General features: G+C 40.0%; 1 protein-coding gene and 1 pseudogene across 1 annotated transcript; both read left to right on the top strand.

The window, feature by feature from the left end:
- The first annotated feature begins 3,184 nt into the window (after positions 1 to 3,184).
- LOC122450205 (olfactory receptor 56A3-like) lies at positions 3,185 to 4,132 on the top strand. The gene has a single exon (XM_043482425.1). The coding sequence runs from the start codon at positions 3,185 to 3,187 to the stop codon at positions 4,130 to 4,132; it is 948 nt and encodes a 315-aa protein (XP_043338360.1).
- A 9,463-nt stretch (positions 4,133 to 13,595) lies between these two features.
- Positions 13,596 to 14,551, top strand: LOC122449256 (annotated as a pseudogene).
- The last annotated feature ends 5,490 nt before the right edge of the window (positions 14,552 to 20,041 follow it).

Below are 20,041 nucleotides of genomic sequence, written 5' to 3'. Positions count from 1 at the left end.
GGTGAGGAGAACCTGGGAGGAGCCAGCTGAGGAGGATTGGAACTGCATTTGGAGACTAGAATTCATAACTGGAAACAAAAACAGTATTTGAACCACTATAGAAGCAAAAGTAGGTTTCTAATAGTATGAAAATACTTTTCACTTCTGACTTCACAGTTTGATTAAAATGCTCTTTCCCTTGCTACCCTGCCCCCACTCCAAATGTCCTGCTGTATCAGTTCTGTTTTCAGAACTATTCATTGTATCATCAGTGAAGTTTGCTTACATTTCCGCAATGTTGATGAGGCCTCTACATTATCATAGGATTATTTATTAGGGCCAGAGGAATCTAGAAAGTATTTGAATCTAAAGCACTGGATTAGGATTAGACAGGAATAGGATTAGCCTAATACTGTGAGAATGGTTAAGATTATGAGAATCAGCCACTCCTTGGTAATGTGGTGATAATAAAACATATCTCACAGGAGGTGAAGAATTAAATGAGATGAATCCCTAAATACTTGAGAACAGTTCCCAGCAAGTGGTAAGAGTTCAACAGCTAAACAATATGTAATTTTATATTATGTTAATGAACCTCATGAGAAATACAGAGGAAATTTCAAACTCCTGATAATTTTCTAAACCCACATGATAACACTCTATATGAGACTGTATAGACAGCTTTAAATGCACTGCTTTGAAGGTCGCCAGAAAGTCCTGACCTACACATTTTTCCAAGTTACAGACTTCTTTTTACTCCCTGATTCTATTCCTGGGTTGGGAAGATCTGCTGGAGAAGGGATAGGCTACCCACTCCAGGATTCTTGGGCTTCCCTTGTGGCTCAGCTGGTAAAGAATCCACTTGCAGTGTAGGACACCTGGGTTCAATGCCTGGGTTGGGAAGATACCCTGAAGAAAGGAAAGGCTACTCACTCCATATTCTGGTCTGGAGAATTCCATGGACTGTATAGTCCACGGACTCGCAAAGAGTCGGATATGACAGAGCGACTTTCACTTTCACGATTCAAGGAGAGGAGAATCTTAAAATCATTTGTCTGTAATGTAAATGAGGGTATCACATCACTTTATTCACAATTCTCTTTCTCCAGCCTATTCCCCATGCCCATTAGTCAGCCCTCCCCTACTCTCTTCTGATAGTTTGCACAAGACTCTGTCATTGCTTATAGCACTTATTATCTGTTGTCCCCAGAATGGCTTTAGTTTTCCCTGCTTCAGAGCAGGGATGGTTTCTAATTCAATTCTGTGATCCTAGTATCACACTAGTGACCCTAGTATTTCCAGGACAAGGAGGAACTTTAAATGATGAGACGACAATGACAACTCTGAACTAGCCTGGAGGAAAGAGGGAATGTATATCTGGATTATTGTATCGAAGAAAGGGAAAACAGAGATGGAAAGAATAAAGGTGAATCTCACCACCCTCACATTAATGCAATCAGAAAAACCTAGTTTCATCCTGTTTACTATTAAGTATCAGTCCTGCAGAACTGGGTAGAATTGCTCATTCTCCTTTTAAAGTTGTTTCATTAAGGAGTTAGGACTCCAACTAATATGAAGACCTAAGAAACAGAGTGAACAAACGGCAATTTTGGGGAATAATCCCTAGGTACCAAGTTAAAATGACTTTAGAAAAATGTAAATTCAGTAACATTATTTTCAGTTTACTTTTTTAAATAAATACATCTGAAAGGTCAGATATTGGTGGCTGGAGGTCTACAGTCATTTATCTGAGTCCCTAGTTTGTGTTCTGCTACTTATTTCCATGTGTTGTTCCAGCTAAATTGCAGATATCATAGTCTATGTGAAAAGTGAAAAAGTGAATGCTAATTTCTCAGTTGTATCTGATTCTTTGAGATGCCTGGTCTGTAGCCCACAAAGCTCCTTGTCCATGGAATTCTCCAGGCAAGAATACTGGAGTGTGTAGCCATTCCCTTCATCAGGGGTCTTCTGGACCCAGGATTCAAACCTGGGTCTCCCTCATTGCAGCAGATTCTTTACTGTGTGAGCCACCAGTGAAACCCAGAGTATAAGTAATCATTTTTAAATAATGAAGAAGTAATATGAATGTGAATTTAGATGCTTGTTATAAAGTAGCTTTCTAAGTAATTTTCCGCTTCTCTTTAGTTTCTGTAAAAATATAGCAGTTCTATTGAAAACAGAGAGCAAAGGGGTTTCCCTGGTGATTTAGTGGTAAAAAAATCTGCCTGCCAATGCAGGAGACGTGGAGTTGATCCTTGATACAGGAAGATCCTACATGCCATGGAACAACTCAGCCTGTGGGCCACACCTACCAAGCTTGTGCTCTAGAGCCCGGGAACCAAAACTATGAGACCACGTGCCTCTACTAGTGAAGCTGACGTTCCCTAAAGCCGTGCTCCACAATAAGAGAAGCCACCATGATAAGAAGCCCATGGCCCGCAACTGGAGTAGTCCCTGCTTTCTGCAACCAGAGATAAGCCCATGCAGCAACAAGAACCAGCACAGCCAAAAAATAAAGAAAATAGTTTTAAAACGAGTGAAGTAAGTCAGAAAGTGAAAAACAATTATCATATATTAATTCATACCTGTGGAATATGGGGAAATGGTACAGATGAACCATTTCCAGGACAGGAATAGAGACAAGATGTAGAGAACAGACTTTGAAATAAGAGTGGTGTGGGGGAGAGGAAATAGTAGTTTGGGACTGACATATATACACTACCATGTGTGAAATAGATAGCTAGTGGGAACCTGCAATATCACACAGGGATCTCAGCACAGTGCTCTGTAATGATTTGGAGGAGTGGTATGGGGGGGGGGGGCGGGTAGAGTCAAAGGAGGGCTCAAAAGCCATGGTATATATGTTTACATAGGGATGATTAACTCTGTTGTACAGTAGAAACTAACACAATATTGTGAAACAACAGTACCCCCAAAAAAATTAAAAATAAGCTTTGAACAAATCAAACATTTACAAAGAAATCATATCATCTCACTCTTCTGTATTGTTTAAAGTAATGTGACTATTCCCAGCAGGGCACAAAAGATGCACATGTAAATTCGTTAGGCTTGGATAAATTGCCAGAATCCACAAGTCCCTTAAGTAAAGCAATTTCTTCTGTTGCTATATATCTTGAATTAGTAACTAATTTTATCCTCAAATTACAGATCACCACAAGGAAGCTGTGGAACTATATGACAAAATATGACAGCACACCAAAACGGCAGCATCTCCACTGAGCTTTCAGACTTCCTTCTGAACTGTTTTGTCAGGTCCCCCAGCTGGCAGCACTGGCTGTCCCTGCCCCTTAGCTTCCTCTTGCTCCTGGCCCTTGCGGCCAACATCACCCTCCTGATCACCATCTGGCTGGAGTCGTCTCTGCACGAGCCCATGTACTACCTGCTCAGCCTGCTCTCCTCACTGGACACAGTGATCTGTCTCACTGTCACCCCCAAGGTCCTGGCCATCTTTTGGTTTGACCTCAGGTCCATCAGCTTCTTTGCCTGCTTCCTGCAGATGTTCATCATGAATAGTTTCTTTGCCATGGAGTCCTGCACGTTCATGGTCATGGCCTATGACCGCTATGTGGCCATCTGCCATCCATTGAGGTACCCATCCATCGTCACTAACCAATTTATAGCCAAGGCAGCCATTTTCATTTTGGCCAGAAGTGTCTTTTTGACACTGCCCATCCCCATTCTCTCAGGACGTCTGCATTATTGTGGGAGAAACGTCATTGAGAACTGCATCTGTGCCAATATGTCAGTCTCCAGCCTCTCCTGTAGTGATATTACCATCAATCGTCTCTACCAATTTGCTGGAGGCTGGACTCTGCTGGGATCTGACCTCTTCCTCATCTTCCTCTCCTACACCTTCATACTGAGGGCTGTGCTGAGACTCAAGGCACAGGGAGCTGCGGCCAAGGCCCTAAGCACATGTGGCTCCCACTTCATCCTGATCCTCTTCTTCAGCACTGTCCTTCTGGTTTTTGTCTTCACACTTGTGGTAGAAAAGAAAATGTCCTCTGACGTGCCCGTCTTGCTCAATATCCTCCACCACGTCATCCCTCCAGCCCTCAACCCCATTGTCTATGGGGTGCGAACTCAGGAGATCAAGCAAGGCATCCAGAGGCTACTGAAGAAAGGATGGTAGCTAGAACAACTGGATCTCCTCTTTCGTAAAATTGGATGGCATTTGAATGGATTATTCAATCAATTATTGAGTCAATGAGTGGACTGAAGTTCATATTTATTAATTTTAATCTCAAACTGTGTAAACGTTTTTGTGTTCCCTTTAATAAAGCTTCAGTCTCATCTAGAGTTCCTCTTTCTCTCACACTTCAAAAGGAATCTCCTTTAAAAATATTAAACCTAAAAAAAGGGAATCTCCTTGATCCATTTGTCCCCTTTTCCCACTCTTCTTATCCTATTTTGTCCAAAATACTAAAATTCCTTAAGCAAGTTCTAAAGTGAGAGATTTATGTTCCTGAACAAACAACTGTTATTATACCATACATTTCTTATCTTGGGGATACAGCTGTGTCTATTTGGTGGGCTGTGTTGTGTAATTTGTAATGTGTTCTTATTCTTATTTCCACTGAAGGGAGTATATTGGCGACTAAGATAGTAGTAGTAGTGTCAGGCACAGAGTCGTGTCTGACTCTTTGTGACCCTATGGACTCTAGCCTACCAGGCTCCTCTGTCCATGGGATTCTCCAGGCAAGAATCTCTTGGAGTGGGTTGCCATTCCCTTCTTTAGGGGAATCTTCCCACCCACAGATTGAAACTGCTTCTCCTGCATTGCAGGCAGATACTTTACTAGCTTGACCCACCAGGGAAGCCCAAAGATAATAGGAGTTGAAACTTTAATTCTGAATGCTGGAAAGTTCCTAATAGTCTGGAATTGTCTTTTTCTCTCAACTTTCAATGATACCACAGGCATTATTCAACTCACTGTCTCTCCGTCTCTCTTTTCTTCACTTCTCTATCAATGTGCATTAGAAAGGGGCAGGTTTTTTCCCTGAATGCTCACGTGTGTAACAATTATCATGAAGTTTCAGTAGATTTAAGGGATTATCGACTTTATGACCCAAAGGGTCTGTGCATTGGACACATATCTTTTGGATCCAGGGCTCCATGGTGAATGATATGCAAACACATGGTATGCTAATGAGTTAAAGAAGTTAAGCAATGTAATATACGATTCAGTAATAATCCTCAAAGATACAATAGACTGTATGAACGTTATTTGTTATTAATTTTAGTTTCTAAGCACACTTGGGTTCTGCAGATTCCATTAGTTATTAAGGTACAAAAATAAATAGAACATTAGAATTGCTTTCAGGCTTCCCTGGTGGTTCAGTCGGTAAAGAAACTGCCTGCAATGCAGGAGATGTAGGTTCAATCCCTGGGTCAGGAAGACTGTCTCGAGAAGGAAATGGCAACCCACCCCAGTATTCTTGCCTGGGAAATCCATGGACAGAGGAGCCTGGCAGGCTGCAGTCCTTGGGGTTACAAGAGTTGGACACAACTGAGCCACTAAAATACTGCCACTACTGCTTTCAGGAGCTCAAAGTTGGTTTAGAAAGTGTGTGTGTTAGTCATTCAGTCATGTCCAAGTCTTTGCAACCCCATGGACTGTAGGCCACCAGGCTCCTCTGCCCGTGGGATTCTCCAGGCAAGAATACTGGAGTGGGTTGCCATTCTCTTTTCCAAAAGTTGGATTAGGAAGAATATAAATAATGAGAGGGTAACAGGCAGGAAGGCTGGGGTCCCCAAGTGGAGGAAATAGACTGCAAGTGTCAGACTTTTTTTCTCTCTCTTAAGAGGCAGAAGGAAACAAACTGCAAAAGTCACATTTTTTTCCTTCTCTGTACAAAATAAAAAGGAGGTTTCTTTTAAAACTTTGTGTTACCATGACAACATCTAATTCTGCCTGAACTGAACTTTCCTCAACCCTCGAGGTAACCAATGTGTTTTTCTATGGAAATGTTTTTCTTAAGCTATTTTAATGAACTGTGTATTTACTTTAGAATCTGCCTTTCTTCAAATTGGTTCCACCTAAGACTGAGGACCGATAATGGCTCAACAAATCAGTATGTTTTACTCATGGAAATGTTCTCTTAAGCTGTGTTAAAGAAACTATGTATTTGCTTGGAAACCTGCCTTTCTTCAAGATTCATGTCAATTGTTTTATGGTCTGGGATGACTCACCTTGTGCAAATGCTATCTCAAAATGCACGTTGTGGGTGAGGGGCCTGGTGCAACTCTCCCATTTTGAGACATTCCCTTTCTCTAATTAGCAGCTTGCTAATAGGTGTATAGCTTCTTGCTATAAACTAATAAGGAGGCACTCTTTCTGCCCCTTTCTGATGTCTATGTCAGAAGCTTTCTCTCTTTTATACTTTAATAAAACTTTACTACACAAAAACTCTAAACAATCAAGCCTCGTCATGGCCCTGGATCGAATTTCTCTCCTCCGGAGGCCAAGAATCCTGTCGTTGTTTGTGGCTCATACGAACAACCTTTCAGTGATAATTTCAAAAATATAATATTCTCATATGAAGAAGCTGAGGAATTAAACAATGGGTCTCTCCAGATTGAATCTACAGATCATTTCGATGAGAATTAATGTCCTGAAAGGCTTCCCTGGTGGATCTGCCTGCTAATGCGAGACACATGGGCTCTATCCCTGGATTGGGAAGATCCCCTGGAGAAGGAAATGGCAACCCACTCTAGTATTCTTGCCTGGAGAATCCCATGGACACAGGAACCTGGAAGGCTACAGTCCATGGGATTACAAGTGTCAGACATGACTTAGCAGCTAAACTATCACCACCAACGTCCTGATAATATTACCCCTTCAGACATGTGCAAATAGCTCATATTTACATTTTTTACATTTTCTTAATTTATCTCAGCAATACTTCTCATTCCCATGTGTAGATCCTTCACATATTTTTTAAAAGTATTCCTACATACTTTAATACTATTTTCAACATTTTTCAACTTCATTTTTTAGTGGCTTATTTCTAATATATAAAAATATTGATTTTTATCTGTTGATCTTCTATTCTGAGATATTGACAAATTAGTTGGTGCAGTTTTAAAAATTAAATTTGTAAGACATTCCACATACTTGATATGGTTTTCTTTAAATAAAGACAATTTTTCTCCTTCATTCATCCCAAACTATGTTTTTTTATTCCTTTAATTTATTGCACTGCTTAGGAAATACAGTGCAATGTTAACTGGAAATGCTGAGTGAGAGTGGACATCCTTATCTTTTTTTCTTACACTGAGAAAAATATCATCAAGGACTATCTCAGCTCTTCAGCATCAATTAGAAAAATTTCCTTCTTATCCTTTTTTCTTTAGTATTACTATGAATGATACTGAATTTTGGTAAGTATATTTCTGACTTGATTGAGATAGTTATATATTTTTCACTTTTTATTGTTGATATAAATAACAAGGTCAATTTATATTTTATAATTAAGTTAACCTACAACAGACGAATGTATAAAGAACATGTGATGTATATGTGTGTGTGTGTGTGTGTCTGCATGTGTCTGTATGTATATATATGTGTATATTTATATATGGCAACAAGATTGGATGGACTTGTAGGGCATTATGCTTGGAGAAAAGAGTCAGACCGAGCAAGATAAATATTGTGGCTATCAAGTCTATGTGAAATCTCAAAAATAAAATAAGCTAGTAAATATAACAAGCAATTAACAAACTCATATTTATAGATAACAAACTATAGAGTAAAATTTTTATTTTAAAAATTGAGAAATGCTATGTGAATCACCTAAACCTACCATAACCATGAAAATTTTTAAAATAAGCTTTTAAGCCATAACTAAAAAAAATTCTTGCTCTATTTTTCCAGACTCTCAAAGAAATGTGTGAAAGTGGAAGTCACTCAGTTGTGTCCAACTCTTTGCAACCCCCTGGACTACACAGTCCATGGAATTCTCTACACCAGAATTCTGGAATGAGTAGCCTTTCCCTTCTCCAGGTTATCTTCCCAACCCAGGGATCAAACCAAGGTCTCCAATATTGCAGGCAGATTCTTTACCTGCTGAGCCACAAGGGAAGCCTTGAAGAAAAGAAATGCGTACAAGGATATAAACAGTAGTAGTATTTGTGTGTGAGTGTTCAGACACTATTTTGTGTCCACCTCTTTGCAAGCCCATGGACTGTAGCCCACCAGGATCCTCTATTCATGGGGTTTTCCAGACAAGAATATCAGAGCTGTTTTACCTATCCTCCTCCTGCAGATCTCCTGAACAAGGGGTCGAACCCATATCTCCTATCTGAATCTCTTGCATTGGCAGGCAGATTATGTTACTACTTGGTACAATTATTGCCAAAGAAGCTGAAGTGGAACCATTCTAAGAAGACCTACAACAACTTCTAGAACTAACACCAGAAAAAGATGTCCTTTTCATTATAGGAGACTAGAATGCCAAAATAGGAAGTCAAGAGATAGCTGGAGTAACAGGCAAGTTTGCCCTTTGAGTACAAAATGAAGCAGGGCAAAGGCTAACAGAGTTTTGCCAAGAGAATGCACCAGTCATAGCAAACTCCTTCTTCCAACAACACAAGTGAAGACTCTACACAGGGACATCAACAGACAGTCAATATCGATATCAGATTGTTTATATTGATTGCAACCAAAGATGGAGAAGTTCTATATAGTCAGCAAAAGCAAAACCAGGAGCTGACTGTAGCACAGATCATGAACTTCTTATTGAAAAATTCAGACTTATTTTGAAGAAAGTAGGAAAAACCATTAGACCATTCAAGTATGATCTGAATCAAATCCCTTATGATTATACAGTGGAAGTGACAAATAGATTCAAGGGATTAGATCTGATAGACACAGTGCCTGAAGAACTATGGATGGAGGTTCATGACATTCTACAGGAGGCAGTACTCAAGACCATCCCCAAGAAAAAGAAATGCAAAAGGATAATGGTTGCCTGAAGAGACCTTACAAATAACCGAGAAAAGAAGAGAAGCTAAAGGCAAAGGAAGAAAGGAAAGATATACCCATCTGAATACAGAGTTCCAAAGAATAGCAAGGAGAGATAAGAAAGCCTTCCTCAGTGATCAATGCAAAGAAATAGAGGAAAACAATAGAATGGGAAAGACTGGAGATCTCTTCAAGAAAATTAGAGATACCAAGAGAATATTTCATGCACACATGGGCCCAATAAAGGACAGAAATTGTGTGGACCAACAGAAGCAGAAGATATTAGGAAGAGGTAGCCAAAATACACAGAAGAACTAGACAAAAAAGATCTTCATGACCCAGATAACCATGATCGTTCACCTAGAGCCAGACATCATGGAATGTGAAGTTATGTGGGCCTTAGGAAGCATCACTACAAACAAAGCCAGTGGAGGTGATGGAATTCCAGCTGAGCTATTATATATCCTAAAAGATGTTGCAGCTAAAGTGCTGCACTCAATATGCCATCAAATTTGGAAAACTCAACAGTGGCCACAGGACAGGAAAAGGTCAGTTTTCAACCCAATCCCAAAGAAAGGCAATGCCAGAGAATGCTCAAACTACCACACAATTGCACTCATTTCACATGCTAAAAAGTAATGCTCGAATGCACCTAGCTAGTCTTCAACAGTACATGACCAAGAACTTCCAGATGTTCAAACTGGGTTTAGAAAAGGCAGAAAACCAGAGATTAAATTGCCAACATCCATTGGTTCATAGAAAAACCTAGGGGATTCCAGAACAATATCTACTTCTGATTCATGGAGAACACTAAATTCTATGACTGTGTGGATATCAACAAACTGGAAAATTCTTCAAGAGGTGGGATTACCAGACCACCTTACCTGCCTCCTGAGAAATCCGTATGCAGGTCAAGAAGCAACAGTTGGAACTGAACAGGGAACAACGGACAGGTTCCAAATTGGGAAAGGAGTCCGTCAAGGCTGTATATTGTCACCCTGCTTGTTTAACTTACGTGCAGAGTACATCATGTGAAATGCCAGGCTGGATGCAGCACAAGCTGAAATCAAGATTGCTATGAGAAATACCAATACCTCAGATATGCAGATGACACCACCCTTATGGCAGAAAGTGAAGAGGAACTAAAAAGCCTGTTGATGAAAGTGAAAGAGGAGAGTGAAAACGCTGGCTTAAAACTCAACATTCACAAAACTAAGATCATGGCATCTGGTCCCATCACTTCATGGCAAATAGATGAGAAGCAATGGAAACCATGAGAGACTTTATTTTGGGGGACTCCAAAATCACTGCAGATGGTGCCTGCACCCATGAAATTAAAAGACGCTTACTCCTTGGAGAAAAGCTATGACCAACCTGCTGCTGCTGCTGCTGCTAAGTCGCTTCAGTCCTGTCCGGCTCTGTACGACCCCATAGACGGCAGCCCACCAGGCTCCTCCATCCCTTGGATTCTCCAGGCAAGAACACTGGGCTGGGTGGCCATTTCCTTCTCCAATGAGAATCAAAAGTTGGTTTCTATTGATATGAAAATGCTGTTTCGTTCTGGGTTCACAGTTTCATTAAAGCTTCCTTTCCCTTGCTACTTTGCCCCCGATCCCAAAGCTATTTCTCGTCTATCAGTTCTGTTTTCAGAACTACTAATTGTATCATTGGTGGTTTTTGATTACTCTTTTATAGTATTGATGAGCTAAGTACATTATCATAGAATTGTATTTTAGGGTCAGAGAGAAACTGGAAGTTGTTTGAATGTAACACACTTGACTAGGATTAGATAGGAAGAGGATTAGCCTAATACTGGGTAGATGGTTAAGATTTTGAGAATCATTTCCTTTCTTTGTAATGTGATGATAATAAAACATATTTCATAACACCATACACAAAAATAAACTCAAAATGGATTAAAGATCTAAATGTAAGACCAGAAACCATAAAACTCCTAGAGGAGAACATAGGCAAAACACTCTTTCACATAAATCACAGCAGGATCCTCTATGACCCACGTCCCAGGATATTGGAAATGAAAGCAAAAATAAACAAATGGGACCTAATGAAACTTCAAAGCTTTTGCACAACAAAGGAAACTATAAGCAAGGTAAAAAGACAGCCCTCAGATTGGGAGAAAATAATAGCAAGCAAAGCAACAGACAAAGGATTAATATCAAAAATATACAAGCAACTCCTGCAGCTCAATTCCAGAAAAATAAGTGACCCAATCAAAAAATGGGCCAAAGAACTAAACAGACATTTCTCCAAAGAAGACATACAGACGGCTAACAAACACATGAAAAGATGCTCAACATCACTCATTATCAGAGAAATGCAAATCAAAACCACAATGAGGTACCATTACATGCCAGTCAGGATGGCTGCTATCCAAAAGTCTACAAGCAATAAATGCTGGAGAGGGTGTGGAGAAAAGGGAACCCTCTTACACTGTTGGTGGGAATGCAAACTAGTACAGCCACTATGGAGAACAGTGTGGAGATTCCTTAAAAAACTGGAAATAGAACTGCCATATGACCCAGCAATCCCACTTCTGGGCATACACACTGAGGAAACCAGATCTGAAAGAGACACGTGCACCCCAATGTTCATCGCAGCACTGTTTATAATAGCCAGGACATGGAAGCAACCTAGATGCCCATCAGCAGATGAATGGATAAGGAAGCTGTGGTACATATACACCATGGAATATTACTCAGCCATTAAAAAGAATTCACTTGAATCAGTTCTAATGAGACGGATGAAACTGGAGCCCATTATACAGAGTGAAGTAAGCCAGAAAGATAAAGACCAATACAGTATCCTAACGCACATATATGGAATTTAGAAAGATGGTAACGATAACCCTATATGCAAAACAGAAAAAGAGACACAGATGTACAGAACAGAATTTTAGACTCTGTGGGAGAAGGCAAGGGTGGGATGCTCTGAGAGAATAACATTGAAACAAGTACACTATCAAGGGTGAAACAGATCACCAGCCCAGGTTGGGTGCATGAGACAAGTGCTCCGGGCAAATGCACTGGGAAGACCCAGAGGGATCGGGTGGAGAGGGAGGTGGGAGGGGGGATCGGGATGGGGAATACATGTAAATCCATGGCTGACTCATGTCAATGTATGGCAAAAACCACTACAATATTGTAAAGTAATTAGCCTCCAAATAATAAAAATAAATGGGAATAAAAACATGCTTTAATATTTTTTGCAATTTGGAAGTGGATACTATTGGTTCCAAATCAAGCATATACTTAATAAAGGCATTGTACTGTTTAAAAAAAAAAAAAAACATATTTCACAAGAGAGTGAAAGATAAAATGAGATGAAGTCCTAGATATTGGAGCTCCATTCTCAGCAAGTGACAAGAGTTTAACAGTTAAACAGTATGAAAATTTATATTATGTTCGTAAGACTAGTGAGAAATCAAGAGAGAATTTTTAAAACTCCTGGCAAAAAGTTTGTAAACCCACGTGATAACTCTTTATATGAGACTCTGTTTATGAAGACAGATTTGACTACAATGGACTGCATGATTTGAAGGCCACCAGAAAGTCCTGACCTATACATTTTGCCAAGTTACAGACTTCTTTTGATTCTCTGTCACAATTCAGGTGGAGGAGAACCTTAGAATTCTTCATCTGTAATGTAAATGAGGATGGGTGCTGAACTGTTTCAGTTTTATCCAGTTCTTGGAGACCCCATGGACTGTGGTCCACCATGCTCCTCTGTCTGGAGTGGCTTTCTGTGCCCTCCTCCAGGAGGTCTTCCCAACCCAGGGATCAAACCCATGTTACTTATATCTCCTCCATTGGCAGGTGGGATCTTTATCATCAGTGCCATGAAGGCAGCACATCACTTTACTCACAATCCTCCTTCTCCAGCCCACTCCCCATGCCTGGCGGTCAGCACTCCCCTGTGCTCCGCTGTGCTCAGTCACACAGTCGTGTCCAACCCCATGGACTGTAGCCTGCCAGACTCCTCTGTCCATGGGGATTCTCCAGGCAAGAACACTGGAGTGGGTTGCTATGCCCTCCTTCAGGAGATCATGTGGGTATGGATGATGGCAAAGATAGAGATTTGACTTAGACATAATATTAAAAATGTTTTAATTAATTTGTATCAGGGAGCCGCTCTATGTACCCAGTCAATCATAACTCTGCATACTCTCATCTTTGACTCCCTTAAAAGCTTGTTGTGGATGCCATCTACACTTTATAATGCATTTATACACATTTAAACTTTAAACTATAATGTTTTCTCAGCCTTTGATTTTCTCTGATACTTAACTAACTTCTGAACCATTGAATATCAACGGAGCAAACAGACTTGTGTGAGTGCCCTCCAACATTCACACAAGAGACAATGGAAGATGACACATAGATGAAAGAACCATAGGAAACATTTATTTATAAATTCAATGAAAAATTCTTAGCCACTTCTGTGTGTCAAAAATGTGCTAGACACAAAGAATGAGAGTGGAAAAGGTGGCTTGTGTCCATATATTCAATGATCTTATAGGCTAAATCCACACTTGTGAGAGTCTGTGGTAGAATTGACACCTTCTCTCATCTTCAGCTCCCTAAAGACGTCTTCCTCCCTGAAGTCACTGCCAATGCTGCCTTATAGGAACACCTCCCTCTCTACTGAAGTCTCAGAGTTCCTCCTGAACTGTTTTGTCAGGTCCCCCAGCTGGCAGCTCTGGCTGTCCCTGCCCCTTAGCCTCCTCTTCCTCCTGGCCATGGGGGCCAACGCCACCCTCCTGCTCACCATCCGGCTGGAGGCCTCTCTGCACGAGCCCATGTACTACCTGCTCAGCCTGCTCTCCCTGCTGGACATGGCGCTCTGCCTCACTGTCATCCCCAAGGTCCTGGCCATCTTCTGGTTTGATCTCAGGCCCATCAGCTTCTCTGCCTGCTTCCTCCAAATGTTCATCATGAATAGCTTCCTGCCCATGGAATCATGCACCTTCTTAGTTATGGCCTATGACTGCTATATGGCCATCTGCAAGCCTCTGCACTACCCATCCGTCATGATGTACCAATCTGTGGCAAGAGCTCTTGTCTTCATCTTGGCCTGAAACACATTTCTTACCGCACCTATTCCCATCCTCTCTGCACAGCTCCATTATTGTGGAAAAATCATAATTGAGAACAGTATCTGTGCCAACCTCTCTGTGTCCAAGCTCTCTTGTGGTAACATCACTCTTAACAAAATCTACCAATTAATTTTAGCCTGGACCCTGCTGGGCTCTGACCTCATCCTCATCTTCCTCTCCTACATCTTCATCCTCCGAGCTGTCCTTCGACTCCATACAAAAGGGGCAGCTACTAAAGCTCTGAGCACCTGTGGCTCTCACTTTATCCTATCCTCTTCTTCAGCACCATCCTGCTGGTTTTTGTTTTTACCCATTTGGCCAAGAAAAAGCTTTCACCTGATATTCCTGTCTTACTTAATGTCCTCCACCATGTCATTCCAGCTCTCAACCCCATTGTCTCTGGTGTTCAAACTCAGGAAATTAAGCAGGGGATTCAGAAATTATTGAGGAAGGGTAGTGATAGCAGAAAGTAATTATGTTCTTGCTGCTCTCCATGAAGAACACTCAAAATCACAACTGAAAAGCAAGGATTGGGATGTAGAAATACAGTTCTAATCTTCTTCCTGTTCTTGCCTAATGATATGAACTGTGTGGTTTCCTCTTACTCAGAGTCACATCCTAGTTATTAACATTCCATTGTATCCTGGCAGAGACAAAGAATAAATATGTATAATCTCTCATCGTGCTAGCCAGACCCGGGGTCATGAATTTTGATGAGTCAATCATCAGACCTAATATTCTGTTTCTAATTTTCACCCAAGTAGAACTAGTGGAGATGAAAAAAAATTATGGATCATTGAAAAAGCAAGAGAGTTCCAGAAGAACATCTATTTCTGCTTTATTGACTATTCCAACGCCTTTCACTGTGTGGATCACAATAAACTGTGGAAAATTCTGAAAGCGATGGGAATACCAGACCACCTGACATGCCTCTTGAGAAACCTATATGCAGGTCAGGAAGCAACAGTTAGAACTGGACATGGACCAACAGACTGGTTCCAAATAGGAAAAGGAGTATGTCAAGGCTGTATATTGTCACCCCGCTTATTTAACTTATATGCAGAGTACATCATGAAAGAACGTTGGGCTTCAAGAAGCACAAGCTGGAATCAAGATTGCCGGGAGAAATATCAATAACCTCAGATATGCAGATGATATCACCCTTATGGCAGAAAGTGAAGAAGAACTAAAGAGCCTCTTGATGAAAGTGAAAGAGGAGAATGAAAAAGTTGGCTTAAAGCTAAACGTTCAGAAAACAAAGAACATGGCATCCAGTCTCATCACTTCATGGGAAATAGATGGGGAGACAGTGGAAACAGTGTCAGACTTTATTTTTGGGGGCTCCAAGATCACTGCAGATAGTGATTGCAGCCATGAATTAAAAGACGCTTACTCCTTGGAAGGAAAGTTATGACCAACCTAGATAGCATATTAAAATGCAGAGACATTACTTTGCCAACAAAGGTCCATCTAATCAAGGCTATGGTTCCTCCAGTGGTCATGTATGGATGTGAGAGTTGGACTGTGAAGAAAGCTGAGCACCCAAAAATTGATGCTTTTGAACTGTGGTGTTGGAGAAGACTCTTGAGAGTCCCTTGGACTGCAAGGAGGTCCAACCAGTCCACCCTAAAGGAGATCAGTCCTGGGTGTTCATTGGAAGGACTGATGCTGAAGCTGAAACTCCAGTACTTTGGCCACCTCATGGAAAGAGTTGACTCATTGGAAAAGACCTTGATGCTGGGAAGGATTAGGGGCAGGAGGAAAAGGGGATGACAGAAGTTGAGATGGTTGGATGGCATCACCGACTCAAAGAACATGAGTTTGGGTAAACTCCAGGAGTTGGTGATGGACAGGGAGGCCTGGCGTGCTGCGATTCATGGGGTGGCAAAGAGTCAGAAACGACTGAGCGACTGAACTGAACTGAACTGAACTGATGCTCACTTAAAAATGTGTGGCCAAGGCAAAATAGCTCTTAAAGACTGTGCTTTGACTTTGGAAGAGTAAATATAAGATTAAAAATCAACTGCTTAAAAGTGTTTAAAATAGCTCTTACGTTTTAACATTTTTCTTTAGGCATTCAAAAATATTAATAAAAGTTATTTTATATTCAAGATAGTATTAGAAAATGGAAAACTAACTAACTAAATCTCGTCCTGTTTTTTGAGAGCACATGACCTACTGAAAAGCATAAAAATATTTTAAAATTAATTGTATCGCAACGTCACAACAGTTTGACTGAAACACATGAATAAGGCACTTTGGTAGCCCAGAAGAGGGAGACATATATTTCTCTAGGTGGAATTCATTTACCTCCCTGATCTCTTTTAATCCACACCATCTAAATTGCCTCCCAAGCACTTTCTCAAAAACATAAACTACATCCTACCTTTGGGACTTCTTACTTTTTGTTGCTCTGTCCACATAGGTCTTTCCCTCGGGTCCATTCAGTCTCCTTGACCACGATATTTGAAACAGTATCCAACAAAATTCCCCCCAAACACAAACAATTTTCTAATCCCTTTCTGTTTAGCATTTATCACTAAACATTTATCTCTATTCTGCATAGTGTTTATCACTATCTAGTGACCACAAATTTTGCCAATTTATTTGTTTTATGAGTCTACATTCACCAAAGTTTATTTTGTAAAAGAACTTTCCTTAATTAATCTCAAAAATATACAAGCAACTCCTGCAGCTCAATTCCAGAAAAATAAATGACCCAATCAAAAAATGGGCCAAAGAACTAAACAGACATTTCTCCAAAGAAGACATACAGATGGCTAACAAACACATGAAAGATGCTCAACATCACTCATTATCAGAGAAATGCAAATCAAAACCACAATCAGGTACCATCTCATGCCAGTCAGAATGGCTGCTATCCAAAAGTCTACAAGCAATAAATGCTGGAGAGGGTGTGGAGAAAAGGGAACCCTCTTACACTGTTGGTGGGAATGCAAACTAGTACAGCCACTATGGAAAACAGTGTGGAGATTTCTTAAAAAACTGGAAATAGAACTGCCATATGACCCAGCAATCCCACTTCTGGGCATACACACTGAGGAAACCAGATCTGAAAGAGACACGTGCACCCCAATGTTCATCGCAGCACTGTTTATAATAGCCAGGACATGGAAGCAACCTAGATGCCCATCAGCAGATGAATGGATAAGGAAGCTGTGGTACATATACACCATGGAATATTACTCAGCCATTAAAAAGAATTCACTTGAATCAGTTCTAATGAGATGGATGAAACTGGAGCCCATTATACAGAGTGAAGTAAGCCAGAAAGATAAAGACCAACACAGTATCCTAACGCACATATATGGAATTTAGAAAGATGGTAACGATAACCCTATATGCAAAACAGAAAAAGAGACACAGATGTACAGAACAGAATTTTAGACTCTGTGGGAGAAGGCAAGGGTGGGATGCTCTGAGAGAATAACATTGAAACAAGTACACTATCAAGGGTGAAACAGATCACCAGCCCAGGTTGGGTGCATGAGACAAGTGCTCGGGCCTGGTGCACTGGGAAGACCCAGAGGGATGGGATGGAGAGAGAGGCGGGAGGGGGATCGAGATGGGGAACACATGTAAATCCATGGCTGATTCATGTCAATGTATGGCAAAAAAAACACTACAATACTGTAAAGTAATCAGCCTCCTACTAATAAAAATAGACGAAAAAAATTTTTAAAAACAGGAGAAATGAAAGCATAGTATTATAAGGTTCTTCTGTTATATTCAAAATGATATACTAACACCCAAAGGCAGACTTCCATTAGTTAGAAATGGGTAGGATAATCTCTAAACTAACCCCCAAAATGAAATTGCAATAACTCACTTGGAAACAAAAAAGATAGAATACACTTTTTTTTGAATATTCAATTGGGAAGAAGGAGCAGAGAAAATTTCAAAATGATAGAGTTAAGCCCAACCAAACAAAAAAGCCCAACCATAGCCATAATCACATTAATCATAAATAAGTAGATCAAACACCCAATTAAAATTCAGTTTATCAGATTGGATTACAAAAAGGAAGACCCAATTAAATGCTGCTTACATTAAATACACTTCAAATGTAATCACAAATAGGAAAAAGTAAAGAAATGGAAATATATTCTATATCAACCCTAATCAAAAGAAAAATTGAATGGTTATATTAATACCCAAAAAATATAGTTTCAAAGCCAAAAACAACAACAGAATACACATCATTTCAAATGTACACTGAACATTTATGACAGTTAACCATATTCTAGGCCATAAAATGAGTCCCATATAATTAAAAGAATTCAGGCTATACAAAGTATGTTCACTGATCACAATGAAATTAAATTAATACTGATGACAAAGTGATATCTGAACAAATAACAAAATATATGAAAGCTAAACAATACACTCTTACTTCATGAGATGAATAAATCAAAGTGTAAAATGAAATGATTTTTAACCAAAAAATGTAAAATACAACATATCAAAATCTTTGAAATGCCACTAAAGTCATACTTGGAGAGATATACATAGCACTATACATAGCACTAAATGTGCACTTTCGAAATACAAAGTTTCTAAATATAAGACTGGATACTATAGAATTCCCAGGGGAAAACATAGTCAGACCACTCTGACATAAATGACAGCAATAGTTTTTTGGATTTGTCTCCTAAAGTAAAGAAATAAAATCAAAGATAAACAAAATATACTTTTGAACAACAAAAGAAACCATCAATAAAATTAAAAGTCAACACCCTGAATGGGAGAAAATATTTGAAATGGTATGATAAAAAAGGAATTAATATCTGATATACATAAACAACTCATATAACTCAACATCAAAAGAAAAGAAAACTGAACTTTAAAAAATGGACAGAAGAACTGAGTAGACAATTTTCCAAAGAGGAAATGCAAATGGTCAACAAGAACATGAAAAGATGCTTCACATGGCTATCATAGGGGAAATGGAAATCATAAACCACAGTGAGGAAATATTGCTTCACACCTCCCAAAATGACTATCATCAAGAAGAACACAAATTACAAATGTTGGCAAAGATGTGGAGAAAAGGAATCCATGTACCCTGTTGGAGGGAATGTAAATGTGTGAAGTCACATTGGAAAATAGAATGGAGGTGTCTGGAACACTAAAAGAACAGAACTACTATATGATCAAGCAATTCCACTCCCAGGTGTATGTCTGGGGGAAAAAAGGAAAACACTAATTCAAGATGCTACATGCACCCCAATGTTCACAGCAGCACTATTCACAATAGCTAAGATATGGAAGCAATCCAAGGGTCCATCAACAGAAAATGAATAAAGAAGATGCTGCACACCCAAGTGTTCTTCAACAGATAAATGCATAAAGAAGATGTGTGTGTGTGTGTGTGTGTGTGTGCTGTGCTATGCTAAGTCACTTTAGTCATGTCCAACTCTTTGCGACCCCATGGACAGTAGCCCACTAGGCTCCTCTGTCCATGGGATTCTCCTGGAAGAATACTGGAGTACGCTGCCATGTCCTCCACCAGGGGATCTTCCTGACCCAAGGATCAAGATAAGGTTTTTTGCAGCTCCTGCATTGCAGGCAGAATCTTTACTACTCGTACAACCTGGAAAGATATACATATATGTGAGTGTGTGTGTGCCATATATATATATATAGGTGTTGCCCAAGAATACTGGAGTATCTGGAGTGGGTAGCCTATGCCTTCTCTGGGGGATCTTCCCAACCCAGGAATCAAACAGTGGTCTCCTGCATTGCAGATTCTTTACCAGCTGGGCTACCAAGGAAGCCCTATATCTATCTCTCTATCTCTATCTATCTATCTATATATATAGATATACATATATATAGTTGTTGTTCATTCACTAAGTCATGTCTGACTCTTTGCAACCCCATGGACTGCAGCACACCAGGCCACCCTGTCCTTCACCATATCAATATCTATATCTATATGT

The sequence above is a fragment of the Cervus canadensis genome, chromosome 11 (genome assembly GCF_019320065.1).
Source record: "Cervus canadensis isolate Bull #8, Minnesota chromosome 11, ASM1932006v1, whole genome shotgun sequence".
Lineage (NCBI taxonomy): Eukaryota > Metazoa > Chordata > Mammalia > Artiodactyla > Cervidae > Cervus > Cervus canadensis.
The sequence above is the reverse complement of the archived record's forward strand: the minus strand, read 5'-3'. Positions and strand labels throughout refer to the sequence as shown.

Coding starts and splice junctions, on each gene's coding strand:
- LOC122450205 (XM_043482425.1), top strand. CDS start 3,185: ATGACAGCACACCAAAACGGCAGCATCTCCACTGAGCTTTCAGACTTC.